This window comes from Barbatula barbatula (assembly GCF_947034865.1).
Source record: "Barbatula barbatula genome assembly, chromosome: 25".
Lineage (NCBI taxonomy): Eukaryota > Metazoa > Chordata > Actinopteri > Cypriniformes > Nemacheilidae > Barbatula > Barbatula barbatula.
The window spans coordinates 694368-713723 of record NC_136788.1 but is presented as its reverse complement, the minus strand read 5'-3'; the positions used below and the strand labels follow the sequence as shown (position 1 = coordinate 713723).

The following is a 19356-nucleotide window of genomic DNA, read 5'->3' as shown; positions in this document are numbered from 1 at the left end:
GTCTTTCCGGAGCCATCGCAAATGCTTGCTCCAGTGAATGGACACGCTACCATAACGCAACTTAAAGCTGGAAAATCCCTGGGAAAGATTACTCGCATCCAGCCTCTCCACCCCTGCTCCGTCTTGCCCGTCCGGTCTGCCGCCTTTCCTGTCGCATCGCGGCTACGTCATCAGAGTGCTGCCACCATGGAAAGATTTATCTAAGGGAACATCGCGAGACTACGGCACGCGGCACATGATGGAAGACGTGGAGTGGATCTTACCCTGCTCCGCCCCATCCAGAGGTTTTATGACCATAAATCTCACATAAAAACTTAACTTTTTAACGTCCAGTCCCTGTCAAACAAATCTAGTCTGATACATGATCATATTCTTAAGAAAGATATTGACATGATGTGCCTCACTGAGACCTGGCACAAACCTGAGGTTTTTTCATCATTAAATGAAGCCTGTCCCCCTGGATATAGTTACCTGCACAGGGCACGCTGCACTGGTCGAGGTGATGGCCTGGCGGTAATTTACCGCAACGCTCTCAAGCTTTCTCCTCTGTCTCTACCTGATGTGTCCTCTTTTGAATATCTGGCTTTTAAATCAAAACCCCCCTCCAAGATAAATGCTGTACTGATCTACCGGCCGCCCAAAACTCATCCTTCCTTCATCACAGAGTTTCATGATCTCCTCACCTCCTTTTGCTCTTCATCCTCCAATAATATTATACTTGGTGACATGAACATTCACATTGAAAATTCCTCCTCCCCCTTGGCAGCTGAATTTTTAAATGTATTGGACTGTCTCAATCTCATACAGCATGTTGATGCTCCTACTCACACCAGGGGGCGCACTTTAGATCTGGTGATCTCTGACTCTCCTTCCATCAAAAATCTGTTGGTATATGACCTGGGCGTTTCCGATCACAGCATCATCTCCATTGACGTATCCTGCCCGTCCCCCCTCCCTAAGCCAGAACGTGATATCCATTTTCGTAATATAAAAAACATCAACCCTGCCATTTTGTACTCTGATATCAAACTGCTGGCCTCAGTAAACCATCCATCAGTCAATACATCAGTTGAACACTACAATATTTCTCTTCAGTGCCTCCTGGATACACATGCCCCCCTTAAAAAAAGAACTGTGTCTTTCTCTCGTTCTGCCCCCTGGTTCACGGCCGAACTAAGAAAGATGAAGGCTGGTGGCCATGCCATTGAGAGGCGTGTCAAATCATCAGGCCTGGTGGTAGACAAGCTGGCCTACAAACAACACCAGAAGGCCTATGCAGCGGCTCTAAAACAAGCTCGGTCCATCTACTACTCCAACATTATCAATAACAGTCCTGGAAATTCCAAACAGCTTTTTTCCACCATAAATCAACTCCTAAATCCCAAAAATCAAACCCATTCTGAACACACAGCAGAAAAATGCAACAGTTTTCTTCAATTTTTCAGAGATAAGATAAACTTCATACGGTCTCAGCTTTAAGGTTCGCCAGATCCGTCTCCACTATCGGTCTGCTCACAACCTCCTCTTTTCAGCACTTTCAATGCAGTCACACAAATCGAAGTACAGGATCTCATCAAAAAGATGAAGGCTTCCACCTCTCCCCTGGACCCTTTCCCTACAGCACTCATCAAATCGTCTCGGTTACGTATGTAACCTCTGTTCCCTGATGGAGGGAACAAGACGTTGTGGTCGAAGCCGACAGATGGGGTTCGCCCTTGAGAACCAATCGTCTCTGACTATTTTGAAAAGGCCAATGAAATTGGCGAATGAAATTTGCGTGCTCATTCATTCACCTTTTGTGCTGAGGAGCCTGAGAGCATCTCGTGACTGCTGCAGCGGACGGCTATTGTCGTGGCATGAAGGACACAACGTCTTGTTCCCTCCATCAGGGAACAGAGGTTACATACGTAACCGAGACGTTCCCTTTCTGTCGGTCTCTCGGCGTTGTGTCGAAGCCGACAGATGGGGTTCCTATTGAAAACGCCACGGCACTAGCCGCGTCACAATCTCCAGCGAAGCGACGTTTACCAGCCTAGGCGAGTCAGACGTAAGCGCTCTCGCGAAATTGTAACCTTCCAGTGGGCAGGCAGGGGCTCCCAGAGCTTTTGGCAAAGATGAGTAGCCCCTGCCCTCGGCCACCACAGACAGAGGCCTTGTTCTCTTAACGAGAAGCCGTCCGGTACTGTAGGCTACTGGGTAAGCGCTGTTCCCTCAATGTGGACGTGCGCTACGGAGACCACTTCCCACCCTAGGGGGGAATACAGTGGAGACACCAACATGGTCTCACCAAATAGGGGAGAACTCATGGGAGGTATGTGCGGATTGCCGCAAGGTGGATGTCCACCTGGGGGAGGTCATGGGTTGCCACACGGGGAACCATCTCATGACGACATCTCAGACGGAACCACCCTAGTGGTGGGTTACTACGTGTGGGGCACTAGGTCCGGTTAGAGCTATATGTAATAACTCAGCTTGATACCCGGCCATAGGCGGCAGGGCTGCTCCGCCGAGTGCTTATTGATGGATGGACGGACTGCCTATTCTTCACCCTTGGGGAAAGAAGGGAGGCAGCCCATAGCGCACTGATCCACCTAAGAAGGGGAATGGCGCTATGCACAGGCGTACGCCCCACGACTGCTGGTCTTACCTGTTGGCAAGACTCGAGCTGCCGACTCCCCACGGAGGTTTGCAAGCCTCTGCGAGGTATAGCGTAGCCCAACCCGCAACTCTACAGATGTCTGCCAGAGAGGCGCACTCAGCCGATGCCCACGAGGAGGCCACACCCCGAGCGGAGTGTACCGTCACTCAAATGGGCACGGGCTAGGATCGGCAGGCCGTAGTGACGGCGTGTGCGACCCAGCGCGACAACTCTCCTCGGAGACAGCACTCCCGTTGCTGATCTCCATAACAGACAAGAGCTGCTCAGGGCCTTGAAGCCCTCCGTGTGGTTCGAGTAGAGGCGCAATGCGCTTACCGGACACCCCACGTACAGGTTGGGTCTTTCTCCCGGTGTGGGAGCGCCTGCAAGTTCACCACCTAGTTCCCAAAGGGGGCGGCGGAACTTTGGGCACGTAAGTCGGCCGGAGTCTCAGGATCACGTGAGAGTCACCGGGCCTGAATTTTGGCAATCGGTGGACACGGAATGCTTGCAGGTGCCTCACCCTCTGGATGGACTCGAGCCCCAGCAGGAGAGCCAACCCCCCTCGCAGAACGAGGAAGGGGGCTCTCCGCAGGGCCCGAAAAAAGGGGACCCAAAGGTCCACCTTAAGGTCCCCAGAGGGTACGGGGCGCGGACGAGGCCTTAGCCCCTCGCGCCCTAGAGGAACCTAATAAGCAGGTCGCGCTCCGATGTTGCAAGAGACACCTCATCTCCACGGCTCGTGTCCGAGCGCATGGCTGAGGAATAAGATGGCTTAGGACCATCCTTGGGGAACTGCTAAACAAGCGAGATGGGGTGCGAGCGGTCCGCGAGTAGCCGCTGCGGTCCGCGAGTAGCCGCTGCGGTCACAGAACGGGAAGCAAACGAGGTGGTGGCTTGCTCTTGACAGAACATAGCCACCGTGATGCAACATCTGAATAGCCATCCGCCCGCAGTGACGCAACGTCTGACTAGCCATCCGCACGCAGTGACGCAACGTCTGAATAGCCATCCGCGCGCAGTGACGCAACGTCTGACTAGCCATCCGCACGCAGTGACGCAACGTCTGAATAGCCATCCGCGCGCAGTGCGGGCAGGACGAATCCACGAGGCTGCCACAGTGGTCGGACCCCCGAACACTTGCGGCTACCACCATGTCCGTCCCCGTCCTCGATGAGTGTACTGCACCCAAGAGATCAGCGGGCAATGCCACGCTGAGGAAATTGCTCTTTTAGAAAAATACCTCAGGAACTGCCAGGACGCCCATGGGAATCTCCGCTGCACCGCGTCGTAGAATTCGGCAATTCAAAGAATGTCATCAGATGCGAAGGCTCCGAAGAACAAAAGGTGAATGAATGAGCACGCCGGCTCCCCTTTTATACCCGGATATCCGGGGGCGGAGCCCGGCATGCAAATTTCATTCGCCAATTTCATTGGCCTTTTCAAAATAGTCAGAGACGATTGGTTCTAAAGGGCGAACCCCATCTGTCGGCTTCGACACAACGTCGAGAGACCGACAGAAAGGGAACTAACCTGTCGGCCATTAGTCCTCTCATCACACAAATTATAAACCAGTCGTTAAACTCCGGTCTTGTTCCACCCCCACTCAAAACTGCCATTATCAAACCTCTTCTGAAGAAACACAACCTTGACCCAGAATGCCTCTCCAACTACCGGCCCATCTCACATCTTCCATTTCTCTCCATGGTGCTTGAAAAAGCTGTTGCTGCACAGCTACAGGAACATCTACAACGTAATTTACTGTTTGAAACATTCCAATCTGGTTTCCGTCCTGCCCATAGTTCAGAGACAGCATTGTTGAGGGTTATCAATGACCTCCTTATTTCTGCAGATTCTGGATCCCCCTCTATACTCATACTACTCGACCTTTCTGCAGCCTTTGACACCGTCGACCACCATATCCTCCTAAACCGCCTCCACACTGACATTGGTCTACGTCACTCTGCACTGGACTGGTTCATCTCCTACCTCATTGACAGGACAGAAAATGTCAGCCTGGGATCTGCCAGGTCCCAAACAGCTCCGGTCACTTGTGGTGTCCCTCAAGGATCTATCCTGGGACCCCTGCTTTTTATTCTGTACATGCTGCCACTGGGTCGTGTCATCAGCCGACACGGCATCTCTTTTCACTGTTATGCTGAAGACACTCAGTTATACCTGCGAACCGATTCATGCTCCACCCCGGCCCTTTCACCATCACTGGCCACCTCGCGCCCTAGAGGAACCTAATAAGCAGGTCGCGCTCCGATGTTGCAAGAGACACCTCATCTCCACGGCTCGTGTCCGAGCGCATGGCTGAGGAATAAGATGGCTTAGGACCATCCTTGGGGAACTGCTAAACAAGCGAGACGGGGTGCGAGCGGCCCGCGAGCGGTCCGCGAGTAGCCGCTGCGGTCACAGAACGGGAAGCAAATGAGATGGTGGCTTGCTCTTGACAGAACATAGCCACCGTGATGCAACGTCTGAATAGCCATCCGCCCGCAGTGACGCAACGTCTGACTAGCCATCCCCACGCAGTGACGCAACGTCTGAATAGCCATCCGCGCGCAGTGACGCAACGTCTGACTAGCCATCCGCACGCAGTGACGCAACGTCTGAATAGCCATCCGCGCGCAGTGCGGGCAGGACGAATCCACGAGGCTGCCACAGTGGTCGGACCCCCGAACACTTGCGGCAACCACCATGTCCGTCCCCGTCCTCGATGAGTGTACTGCACCCAAGAGATCAGCGGGCAATGCCACGCTGAGGAAATTGCTCTTTTAGAAAAATACCTCAGGAACTGCCAGGACGCCCATGGGAATCTCCGCTGCACCGTGTCGTAGAATTCGGCAATTCAAAGAATGTCATCAGATGCGAAGGCTCCGAAGAACAAAAGGTGAATGAATGAGCACGCCGGCTCCCCTTTTATACCCGGATATCCGGGGGCGGAGCCCGTTATGCAAATTTCATTCTCCAATTTCATTGGCCTTTTCAAAATAGTCAGAGACGATTGGTTCTAAAGGGCGAACCCCATCTGTCGGCTTCGACACAACGTCGAGAGACCGACAGAAAGGGAACTAACCTGTCGGCCATTAGTCCTCTCATCACACAAATTATAAACCAGTCGTTAAACTCCGGTCTTGTTCCACCCCCACTCAAAACTGCCATTATCAAACCTCTTCTGAAGAAACACAACCTTGACCCAGAATGCCTCTCCAACTACCGGCCCATCTCACATCTTCCATTTCTCTCCATGGTGCTTGAAAAAGCTGTTGCTGCACAGCTACAGGAACATCTACAACGTAATTTACTGTTTGAAACATTCCAATCTGGTTTCCGTCCTGCCCATAGTTCAGAGACAGCACTGTTGAGGGTTATCAATGACCTCCTTATTTCTGCAGATTCTGGATCCCCCTCTATACTCATACTACTCGACCTTTCTGCAGCCTTTGACACCGTCGACCACCATATCCTCCTAAACCGCCTCCACACTGACATTGGTCTACATCACTCTGCACTGGACTGGTTCATCTCCTACCTCACTGACAGGACAGAAAATGTCAGCCTGGGATCTGCCAGGTCCCAAACAGCTCCGGTCACTTGTGGTGTCCCTCAAGGATCTATCCTGGGACCCCTGCTTTTTATTCTGTACATGCTGCCACTGGGTCGTGTCATCAGCCGAGACGGCATCTCTTTTCACTGTTATGCTGAAGACACTCAGTTATACCTGCGAACCGATTCATGCTCCACCCCGGCCCTTTCACCATCACTGGCCACCTCATCATCAGCTGCTCCCTCTTCACCATCATCTTTTGTCCTCTCAAACTGCCTGGAGGAGATTAGGGCTTGGATGAGTCAAAATTTCCTCCAGCTGAACACTTCCAAAACTGAAGCCATACAAATCGGCACCCCTCATCAGGTCCAGTCATCCCTCATAACCACTATCTCTTTCTCCGGTCAAGACATCCCCCTCTCAACTACTGTCACCAACCTCGGTGTGAAGCTGGACCCACAACTGACCTTTGCAAATCACATCAATTATCTGTACAAAACCTGCTTTTTTCATATCAGAATCATTTCAAAACTCCGCCCCTTCCTGAGTTTTTCTGCGTCAGAAAAACTCATCCACGCACTAATCTCCTCCAGGCTGGACTACTGTAACAGCCTGCTCATCGGTATCCCAAATAAACACCTTCAGAAACTTCAATTCATTCAGAACTGTGCTGTCCGAACTCTGATGAAAATTCGCAAATACGAACACATCACTCCCATTTTTCAGAACCTTCATTGGCTCCCCATAACCTCAAGAATTCAATACAAGATTGCCCTCATCACCCACCATTGCATCTACAACAACGCCCCGCAATACCTCAAAGACCTCATTAGCCCGCACTCATCTACCCATAACCTCCAGTCCCAAAGCACAAACCTCCTCCACCAGCCCAGCTCAAGACTCCGCACCATGGGAGATCGAGCTTTCTCCGTCACTGCCCCTCGCATCTGGAACTCCCTCCCTGAACATCTCAGAAAACCACAGTCTGTGGACAGTTTTAAAAAACAGCTAAAAACTGTTCTGTTCAGGCAGGCGTTCTTAAGTTGTTCGTAGCCTTTGCGGATTTTAAATTTGTTTCTCCACTGCTCGTTTAGCTGTTTTTCTTTTCGAATGCATTTTTTTTCTGTATGTATTTTATTGATTGTAAATGTTTTCTGTTGTTTTCTATTATCCATGTGTTTTGATGTGGTTTCTGTAGCACTTTGAGATTTTCTTATGAAAAGTGCTCTACAAATAAAATGTATTATTATTATTAAGCAGCGAAACACCCTGGACAGATGGCCAGTCCAGCACAGACTTTAACTACTCAAAGACGCTCCGGTTCAACCCGATCTGCATTTGTTTGGACTGAGTAGCCAGATTTAAAGCATCTGGTCAGGCAGAACACAATGATGTCCAAATACACGCCTTTAATCTAAGTCTGAGATGATGCCGTATTTCAGAGCAGAATAAAAAAGCCGGTCATGAAACGTAAAAACAACTGGGAATGAGTGTGTGGATGTCTCCAGATGTGGATGGGGAAACATAGCACATCTTATTAAACCCATCTCTGGAGTCATGAGAAGAGCCAGCAGCACTGCACCATTCATGTGAAACAGCTCTTCATCCTCATTCATGTGCAGCACATTTCAGTTAGGTCCATAAATCTGAACAGAAGCACATCTTTTGTTATTTTAGCTGTGTACCAAAATGTATTCTTTAGCTGTTTTATTCACAGGTATGGGCTTTTCCTTCAATCAGTTTAAGCATGTTGAGCGGCCAAATCAACAATTTGGTTAATTCTGAGAAAAACAGACAACACGCTGGTGAGTTCAGCAACAGCTTTGTGTGCATGTGTGTTTTTACATAGTGAAAGCGTTTAGACATAGTGTAACGCAAAGTAGGGCTCGTTGCATATAGGTTCTAAGCACTACGGCTATTTAGCTCTATATAACAAAAAGGAGTAATATAAAAATATATATATAAAGAGAGTAATGTCTAGTCCAGAGCGTAAATGTGTGCCTCCTTGTCAGAGGTTCCTTGATGAGCTGGACAGTCATAAATTCTGTTTTGAGTGTTTGAGGGTTGATCATGCTACACTGGAGCTAGAGGGAGAATGCAAACTCTGCGATGTGTTTGACATTCGAGCTCTCCGTGCTCAGCATTATTTCTTTAAAAGCGGCCGAGCCGCCTCTCTCCCGAGCTGGAGTTTGCAGTTCAATTTAGCCGAGGCACGGGAGACAGAAGCCGTTTCTCCTGTGCACTAGCCGTGCCGCGACATCCTCATGTCCGATTCCGAAGCATGCCCCGGCACTTCTTCGGATCGGGCGGAGGACGAGGCATCCCTTGTTTCTGCGGGCATGGAGAGCTCCGCCTCGGGGCATTCCTCTCGTAGCGCAACAGCGTTAGATGAGCTTCTCGGGGCTGTGACGAATGCAGTCAACCGTCTTAAGCTCGACTGGCCGCAGGAAAAAGAGACCCACAAGCACTCAAAACTAGACGACAGGTATCTGTCGGGTGGCCAAATGGACGAGCCCAAAAGTCAGGCCCTCCCCTTTTTTGAGGATCTCCACGCCGAGGTATCTCGGTCATGGCAAAAACCTCATTCCTCTCGTGTTTTCGTTCGACTGTTGTTGGCGCAAGACCACGGGGGTACACGATGGTGCCCAGTGTCGAAAAGACACTGGCCAGCTATCATTCCCCTGGGACATCATCGTCTATGAAAAAGCCCTCTCTCGCCACCAAGCCTTGCAAGATTATAACTCCACTGGTGGGGAAAGCTTTTCAGGCAGCCGGTCAGGCTGGTGCTGCACTGCACACCATGGCGGTTCTGCAGGCATACCAGGCTGATTTTCTGCACAACATGAGCACTGACGGAGTGATTGACGAAACGGCGTTTGCAGAACTACGCCGGGCCACAGATTTGTCCCTCCGTGCAACCAAGCAGACGGCCCGTGCCGTCGGCCGTTCTATGGCTGCTTTAGTGACCATGGAGAGACACCTGTGGCTGAACCTCACAGGCATCAAGGACCGCGACCGTGCGTTACTCCTTGATACCCCGATCTTGCATTCTGGACTGTTTGGGGATGCAGTTAACACCGTTGTCACCAGATTACGAGAGGCGAAACGCCACAAGGAGGCTTCCGTGAGGTATCTCCCCCATTGTGCCCAAGCGTCTGGAGTGTCGGCCACCCACTCCAGACTAGTTCCCCAGTCCCGACCAGACACACAGTCTCGGGTGGATCCGGTAAGAAGCGGGAAGGAGATGCTGCGCCTCAATGCCGCACTGTAGGCGTGCCGGACATCCTTTCAGACAAAGTTGGAACCTGAAGACGCGTTCGCGCCACGCGTATTTATAACCTGCAGGTGTCGGTGTAATTAGCTAAATCACCTACCGAGGTTATTTAAAGCCAAAAAATGTTGGCGTGTTTGACACAGGTGCTTCACAACCGGTCGAACAAAGACGTTCTCCCATAGCATTTGAAAAAAAGTCCCTTGAAGCCTTCAGCTAATCTGGATGTGAAAACACCCTGAATAAAGTTGAGAGTGTTCACTGCACTTTAAGTCAAGTCAGCTTTATTTATATAGCGCTTATTTATATAGGCATTGTTACAAAGCAACTGTACAAGAAAACATTGACTATAAGCAAAACATATAAGGTTATGGAAGTCAAAACACAGGTAAAATATCAGACAGACTATATATTCCTATATGCAGTGTTAATGAAATAAAACTATACAATTCTAGCAGCCCCCCCGGCCAGGCAAACAGAACAGTATGCAAACGGTGGCGAGGAACCCAAAATCCATTGGAGGAGCTCTGGTAACCTTGGACTGCGTCCTGCCCGCTCCGGTAACCTTGGACTGCGTCCAGCCCACTCTAGTAACCTTGGAACATTGACACAAGACTGGCTGAGAGTAGAGTACTGTTCTGCACTCTTTGATGCAACAAATGCATCAGTTGTTATTGGAAGTGTCCCTGGTTCCGGTTGATCTAACTAGTGCAGCCTAAATCTTTGGAAAATATTATGAAAAGTTATGATAGTGAAGTGTATGCAAGATTAAAAAGATACGTCTTTAATCTAGATTTAAACTGACAGAGTGTGTCTGCCTCCCGGACAGTGCAGGGAAGACTGTTCCAAAGTTTAGGCGCTAGATAGGAAAAGGATCTGCCGCCTGCACTTGATTTTGAAATTCTAGGTATTACCAACTGACCTGACACCTGAGAGCGTAGTGCACGTGATGGACTATAATATGTTAGAAGTTCTCTCAAGTAGTGAGGAGCTAAACCATGCAGGGCTTTATAGGTAATAAGCAAGATTTTAAAGTTAATGCGATGCTTTATAAGTAACCAGAACCGGACCAGGCTAATATGCTCTTACTTTTTTGTACATGTAAGAACTCAAGCTGCCGCATTTTGGACCAGTTGGAGTTTTTGTAATAGGACTTTAAGACAATATCCATTGAATACGCTTTGATACACAGCTAAAATAACGAAAACTGTTAATGGACCTAACTGTAGATGCTGGTTTGAGAAGAGTTTAAGGTGTCTCAGCTCTAGAGGAATGATGGCAAAATGTGTTCCCTCCGAACACACAAAACTGTGCAATACTCAATAAATGTGACTTTTTGCTCTTAATCATTATTTGTGTCTTCTGATGAAACTATGAACGGAATCACAAATATTAGACAGTTAATCTCAGTATACGCATGTAAACCGCATAATCACACGATGTGCAGATGTTACCTTCTGTGATTTGTGCTGTTGCTTCAGAGACTTCTGCATGACTCTGAATTCATATTCAGCTCGTGGGTGATCCTGAGAAACAAACAGTCAACACATGATCATACACGTCAAAAGAACAACAGAGAGAGAGAGAGAGAGAGAGAGAGAGAGAGAGACAGAGACAGAGACAGAGACAGAGAGAGAGAGAGAAAGAGACAGAGACAGAGACAGAGACAGAGAGAGAGAGAGAGAGAGAGAGAGAGAGAGAGAGAGAGAGAGAGAGAGAGAGAGAGAGAGAGACAGAGAGAGAGAGAGAGAGTGAGAGACAGAGAGAGAGAGAGAGAGAGACAGAGACAGAGACACAGAGAGAGAGACAGAGACAGAGACAGAGACAGAGACAGAGACAGAGAGAGAGAGAGAGAGAGAGAGAGAGAGAGAGAGAGAGAGAGAGAGAGAGAGAGAGACAGAGAGAGAGAGAGAGAGAGAGAGAGAGAGAGAGAGAGAGAGTGAGAGACAGAGAGAGAGAGAGAGAGAGAGAGAGAGAGAGAGAGTGAGAGAGAGAGAGAGAGAGAGTGAGAGACAGAGAGAGAAAGAGAGAGAAAGAGAGAAAGAGAGAGAGGAAGATCAGAGTTGACATTTTATTTTCATGTGTCCTTCTTGCGATACACAAATGACTAATAATAATGACCAACATGTCTTTCCTATAAACATCACGTTCAGATGATGTACTGTTATCAAGTGCATATAATACGCAACAAGAACACTGTCCAATAAAGCGTTAGCGAACATTAACTTTCCCTCAATCTCTCAGTTTGTCTGGCCACTGACAGACATGTCAGGACTTAAACACTGCAAAGATTGAGATTTTGAAGAGTGAATGAAGAAACGTGTTGTAAAAGAGACGGCTGTGAATGCTGAAAGCACAGTGAGAGAGGAGAGCGGATTAAAAGAGTTGTGTTCCAAACCTTCAGTGCTTCCTATAAACACCAGGGGGAGAAGAGGACGACAACATTAAATGACAGACTAGTGAAATGACCATCCATACAAACAACAGCTTAAATATGTTATAAGTGTTTAGACCTCTTCCTCCTCAAAGCCTGTGAGATCCCACTCATAGTTGAGCCGCATCTGCCGTCTCTTCCAGTGCTCCATGAAGAACGCGGCTGAAACACAACACAAAAGAAGAGTGAGACAAAAGCCCAACGCTGAAGCTATTAGACGGAATCCCTGTATGACAAAACACAAAAGAATATATTTTGAAGAACGTTCATAACCAAACAACATTGACTTCCACTGTATGAACACAAAACCACAAAGACATTTCTCAAAATATCTTCTTTTGTGTTTTTACAGAGTTCCTACAGGTTTACAGCCAAACGAGGAAGAATAAATGATGACAGAAGTTTTATTTTTGGCTGAACTTGGACAGTGTTGGATGAGATATCTTCATCTTCATGTTGAAAAGGAAATGAAACTCATTACAGTTCTGATCCACACCTGAGAAACTATTAGAAGACAAGCTGCTAAATGTAGTATCTGATGCAATATTCATATTTTCATTAAAGAGATGATTCACGTGTACCTGTTCAAAGCACATTCGTTGGTCTATTTGTGAAGCGATAGAATATAACATACTGTAAAGGTTTTAATATTATACATTGACACAGCAGTTTGATTTTGTTTGGTGTGTTACAGAATAAATCGAGGACATTGTGACGTGTTCGGACTAGTTCAGCCGTGTAGTTATTATTTACTTGTTCAGTGGCTCTTACGATTATTTCAACATGAACTCTTCAGCGTTAGAAAAGAAAGTCTTTATTGTCATTGTATATTTTGCATACAACGAAATTGGAGTACTGCTGCCGACTGTGCCATTAGAAATGCGATAAGTAACATTAGAGATTAAGTGATAGAATTGCACATTTACTGCAGGTAGTGTACCATATAAAGTCAATCCGTATTGGACATTGATATGCTATTTTGTGGATTTTGAATTCCTGATACTAAATGTTTCAAATGTTTTGAAGGTGATATTTCACAGTGAATCCTGTCACTAAATGTTTAAAAGGTGATATTGCTCATTGACAGAATGCATTGAAGAGAAGCATAGTTCAAGACTTTCATCACATAATCAATTACATTTGATAAAACACGTAGCTTATTGCTCCCTGAACTCTTAGTAAGTCGCTTTGGATAAAAGCGTCTGCTAAATGACTAAATGTAAATGTATTCAGAACACCTCAATTCTTGTAAAAAGATTTGTGTCGTGAAGAGGTGACGATCTGCTGCCATTGTTAGGAGAAAACCCCCCAAAACGTTTTTGGTCTGAGGAGCACTGAAAGCCATGAGACTCAAGCCCTCTTTAAAAGAACCAAACTCAGACCACTTTAAGTGGACCACGAGGTGGACTAAATGAAAAAAGCCAGAGTTCACACTGTCTCTGTCCCCCGGATCCTCTTTTGGTCCACCTAAGCAGTTAGGGGACTCAGATCTCTTTATGTAACCCTGAAAAGGACCAAGTGTGAAAACACCCTAAATCTTGACTAAATGTTTCTTTTTGGATGATTTCATTAACACCCAGCTTTGTGTTGCATTGTTGTTTTAGGGCTATTGTTGCTGTGTAGATGTAAGCGTGCGAGACAGACCGCTCGTGCAAACTCACAAGACATTGTCTTACTGTAAATCCAAGTGAAACTATCGTCATAAACTGTCATCGTGCAATTTGCTTAGTGTTGATTTTTGATTTCAGCTACATCCATCACATCCCTAAAAACTAAAAACATCTTTGTTTCAGCCACACTTGACAGGAACATGCTGATTGTTGCTTATAAAGGTAAGCATTCCAGGTAACCTGAAAACTCTTTGTAGCACTTCTTCTTCTATTGTTACCTGTGCCTGTTACCTCTAAAAATCAGAGAAATCCGTTCGAGCGTGGTGAATCCAGCAGTGGTTTGTAGCTGAGTGTATCTTTACACCCCAATGGCAAAATGAAAGGAAAATAAACTGAAGCGTGTGCTGTAGAAACCTAGATATAAATCTCAATAAAACATCTCTAAACGTCTAAAGCTGTCTGGGGTGTGTAAATCTGCTGTGTGAACTTCTGCCCTCAAACAATGACTTCCCTTCCAAAATCCCTGTGGAGATGACGCTGAACAGAGGAAGATGACAGAAACGTGTTTAAGTCTGCCTACAGTCACAGAGCCAGCACGCAGCACTGAGAGATAGAGCGTTTCTAGAAGAGAAATGAAGAGAGATTCTGTGATCTCACCCCACAGAGCCATGAAGATGGAGAAGAAGACAGTGGCAGGGTTATCGAACAGATGACTGGCCCGAGCCGTCCCACACGCTGTGCTCAGGTTCCAGTAACTGCACACTCGGTCACACAGCGGACACATGGTGACGTTCCTCCGCGGGTCACAGATTTCCATACTGACAACAGAGAAAGAAAGACTTCACACGACTTCAACACTGTATTTACACCAATAAAGGCAAATAAACCATGTGCTCTTTAGATAAAGGGACTAATTTTCGTTTTTCCACCACATGTTGTTCAGCTGTGTAATTCACATTTACTAGAAAACAATCAAAGCACACAGATCAGTCCCTCGTCCTGAATTTTGGCAACCTCATATAAAACAACATGTCATGTTTATTACTGATGTTCCAGAAGTTACAAAATGGCCTGATATCACCTTCTTTTACTTGACTCTTTCTTCACATATCTTGATTTAAGAAGATGAAAATCAGCTTTTTTGTTTCTACTCCAAAGTACAAGTGCCGTAGTGTAAAAAGTATGGAAAGCGTCTGGAAAGGTCATTTTTAGACTGTGTCATAATATCCTGACAGTGAGAAACTCCAGAGGGATTTTCAGACAGATGTTTTGCTTTTAGATGTTCTTTCTCAGAGTATTCACTTCCTCTGTCACACATCCAGACCTCATACTTTACTGGCCTGCATTATTTTTAGCCAAAAATGTGATGAAGTTTGAAGAACTGTTATGCAACTGTGTTTAACTTATACACCATTTAACGATCGTCTTTTAAAATAGACTCTCTCAAAGATGCTTGGGGAAAGCACTCATTCATAAAAATGGCTGCTTATTTATTGACTAAATATCACAGACACATCCAAAAATGATTTGTTTTGGGATGCTCAGCACCTGAACGGATAATCTGTTATTCTTTAACTCTACTACTAATTATACTTAACAACACACAAGACACAAATTGAGTCTATATCAAATTAAAGTGAATTGTTTTTTTCTGATATCTTCTTTTCTATTTTAGTGTAAAAACACTAAACAGTTACAGTAGAGACACAATGCGTCATCCATTGAATCCACTGACCTTGGAATGTCGTCATCAACAGTAACACACCCATAGAGGAAAACAAAGACTCCCACCAAAGACGCAGGGATCAGCATCTGCGTGTAGATGCCAAGCCAAGCAAAGTATAGACCAATCTTCTCTCCAAAATACTTCCTGTAAGAAAACTATGGATTTCAACCATGATTCTATGACATTGGAGATGACAAGAACAAGAGTGACGAGTCATTTACCTGATCAAACCTATGGGCTGGTACTTATAAAACACACTGTAACTGGCCCACTCTTCATACAGCAACTGAAATAAAGTCAACAGTATGAGAGGGTTACTTCACAAGTGTATTCTGTTACAGTTACAACAACAACAAACTACTACAACTACAACTAAAGTAGTTGTAAAGGTTTTGAAAATAATATTGAGAGTTTGGACCAAAGGCATGTCATGATCTGTTTCCTCAGTTAATTGTGGACTTTTATTTCTTCCTGTTTGATTTTGAAGTACGTTGCAGTTCTTTTTGTTCATTGGTTCTGGGTTAATTGTTGCCCCGGGTGTTTGTGTTATCTCGTTTTCCCGGTGTTTTTAAGCCCTAGTGATTCATTTGTTTGTTGTCAGCCATTATTGCATATTCTCTCTGGTCTCCTATTGTGGATTACCTTGTTTTGTTATTGTTTTGTTTTCATTAAATCTTTAAACTGCATGTGGATCCGCTTCTTGCCTGGTTTCTCCTGAAATCTAATCATGTGTACAATATATTTTACCGGTGCTCTATTGGGGTTCCTTTAAAGATCTGTGTTAGGGATGCTGTATTTCATATAAAACAAATGTTATTTATGTGTGCTCCCACACAGCCAGCCTTTGATGTTGTTCAATGGATGTCTTATTATTTAAAACTTGTTTGAATCAAAGCATTGACACTAAGGGAAACTTTAAAACCCACCACTCCAAACTGAAGGAAATCCTGCCCAACAACCTGTGTAACACTGGCACAGGCACTGTTGAGATCAGACGAGTGTACACCATTATCCCAGGAGGACCTAAGCGTCTTGAGTTGAATTTATGAATTCAACTATTAAACCTTACGAATGTGTAGAGAGAGGACCAGCACAGACCTCATTACCTCTGTTGCTGACACCAAAGCAGACCAGGAGTAAATTATAATTTCTCTTTCATTCTGTGTAGTAGTGATGAATGAAAATGTTACTTTACTTGCATTTATTTTCAGGAAATTTAAACAGGACAAACTGATCGAAATATCATGTCTAAAAGATGCAGTCTTTGCAGATCTTGAATTCAGTTTATATTCACGTTTAAACAACAAAATGCTAAGGTTTCTATGTGTATTTTAGGATAAATTCAAAAATGATGATGATAATGGAATAAGACATTATAAGATATATATATCTCCGTGATTCATCAATCAGTAAGTGAAGGCGAAACATAAGGGACAGTCCACTTTCACCTGGCTACACCTCTGCCTCATGGACTCCACCATTTGTGTATGGAATCTCCATTCCCTGGGCCTGAGAGCTGCTCCTAGATTTGCATGACTTTGAATATACATTGCTTGAATGGAGAGTAGGTCTCTGCTTAGAGCAGGAACATTGTGATCCTTGAGGAAATGTTTCTCTACCCGAACCTCCAATCTGATTTTCAGGCTATTTATGTGTCTAGAGAGATGCGGCCCTCCCACTGAAAAGAAAATGGACAACCAACAAGAACTGTATCCCAACCCATGGGGTGTACATTTTAAGATGCTAGCAACAGTCAACCAACTTTCACCACGATTATTCTCCGAAGGTGCTTTGGTCCTCAGTCCCTGATACTGAGCGATTGATTATTTTGAGACGATTCTTTTTAAAGCATTTATCGAACAATGTGCAAAACCGTCTGAAAAGGTTCACGAATCAGTTTAAAATTATTTGTTCAGTTCGCAGCATGATCTGAATCATCTGAAGCGGTGGATCACTCACTCATCGTAGTGCGAAACTTAAGAACACACCGAACACAAAGAGCGCATTTAAAGAAGATATGAATCTATATCTTTCCAATCAAAACTGCAAATGTGTCATATTGTTCGGCAGCTATGATAAATGACCCCCACATGCACGCACCCGCGACCTGTTCGTCAGACACAGCAACATTTAGTTGGTCTATTATTCTAAATAAGTGGTAGTTGTGTAGGCTACATTGATATTAGGACTAGATTACATTTACAGAAATGCTTGTCTCTTCTGTGTTTGTCTATTCTTTAGTCTCTGTGTGTATATTGCAAAGATATCTGCTGATGATAATAATAAAAATGAAAATATGGATTAAAATATAAAATTTAAATATTGGTGTTAATATAAATTTTATGAATAGTAGGACTTTACAGTATAATCAAATACAAAGTAACTAAGTCACTAGCTACTTTTTTAAAATAATGACTTTTACTTGAGTAAAAAGTGTTGCGGAATTAAAGCACATGCGCACACATTGCCAGCAAATCACAGACTAATGACTCAGTTTGGCATCTTTTAGCACTGGGACCCGCCGTCTATGAATCAGTTTCAAACCATCTCCTAATCCAGCGTTATATCCATATAACATTCACCACTGAAATGCAGTGAGCAAACAAACACAGCTAAGCAAACACAGCTTTGCGAGCTCAGTGCTTTCTCTGTCTTTTGCTCCAGCTGGTTTTCCGGGAGACTTGTCCCATAAGGGACTAAGAAAAGTTGTTACGAAACAGGTTTTTATGTTCAAAAAACGTTCGGAAACCTGTACGAACACTGTGGGACTTTCGGAAAACCTGTGCGAACACTGTGGGACTTTCGGAAAACCTGGGCGAACACTGTGGGGGATACATCCAACTAATTTTTTGACAATTTGACAATGTCAAACATGAGAAGACAACACGTTTAACATCGTAAAGAAGTCAGAAGGCATGAAACACCTTTGCACATCCCCTTTAAATGCTCCAGGTGAGGACAAGCGGGAATGCAGCAGAATGCAAAGTATCTCAGGTGGCCACATCAGAGGAGTGGATAAAACATTGCAGAAATAATTTCCAATGTGGTTTCTCGTGTTCAAAAGTCCACTGCTACGCAAATGTAGTCGGAGGCGAGTTGCTGCTCATGAGTCCTTCTGACTACAAAGATATCTTCAGAAAGCTCCAGGAGATGCAGAATTACTGTATTGTAGTACTGTAGTACTATTATTCCGAGACTTGAAACAGACAAAGAATGTAAACAGCAACGATCAGACTGCAGTCATGGGGTTGCCAGCGGTTTTTGCAGAGGAAGTGGATAAAATCTAAATGGTCACTTGAATTTAATTCAAATTAAACAGAATTTTGTAGCATTTCCTATTAATGATTGTCAAAGAAATAAAAAAGCATGTTTTAACGTGACTTATTGAGCACATCGTTGTAAGGTTTGGCTCTCTACTGATTCTTTTTTGTTTTGCTACACCTGTGCATTTAAGGTTTCTTGTGACTATCACATTTGGTTGGCGCTCTGGGACTGCTGACATACATCCAGACAATTGTACTTTATTTGACAGTATTTGCCTTTACAGCATACTTACAGTGTACTTACCCCCCAAATACATGTAACTTCCCATGGGTTAGAGTTGGTAAGTAGTATTCACACAGTTTTACAGTAAGTTGTCAACTATGATAACTTGGATATTGAAGTTCTCAACAATTTTGCCGACTAGGAAGTGCAAAGATTAAGGAGTCAAGATTAAAATCTGTTTACAAACCACCAGTACATTTATATTTAGTTGAATTGTAGGATTTTATAAAATCCCAAACCTTGGGTTTGGCTGAACTAAACGTACTTATTGTCGTTGCACATTTTACCGTAACCAAGAGAAAACTAGTGACCGAAGATTTTTCATTAAAGAAACTCCATCAAAGATCTGATATCCACACTTCTACACACCTACAGGGAAATACATCAACCTACCTTTCTGTCATTTGGCTCTGCGTTTTCTCCATCAACATCACCCTGTAATGAGGACAACAGTGACTCTTGTGTGTAATATTTAAAACAAGGTTACAAAATAATGTAAATAATGTAACTGTATAACATCAGTACAGATTAAGAGTTTAAGATTCACAGAACAAGTCAAAGAATGCAGAGAAATTCCT

At 45.0% G+C, this 19356-nt stretch overlaps 1 protein-coding gene across 1 annotated transcript in view; it reads right to left on the bottom strand.

The window, feature by feature from the left end:
• The window catches only part of ano1b (anoctamin 1, calcium activated chloride channel b), a 62597-nt gene that overhangs the window by 19295 nt on the left and 23946 nt on the right, over positions 1-19356 (bottom strand). The window contains exons 9-14 of the mRNA XM_079450729.1: positions 19172-19213; positions 15454-15518; positions 15242-15376; positions 14164-14324; positions 11976-12058; positions 10917-10988 (exon numbers count right to left, since the gene is read on the bottom strand). Coding sequence (XP_079306855.1) covers positions 10917-10988; positions 11976-12058; positions 14164-14324; positions 15242-15376; positions 15454-15518; positions 19172-19213 — 558 coding nt within the window. The remainder of the gene's footprint in view (positions 1-10916; positions 10989-11975; positions 12059-14163; positions 14325-15241; positions 15377-15453; positions 15519-19171; positions 19214-19356) is intronic.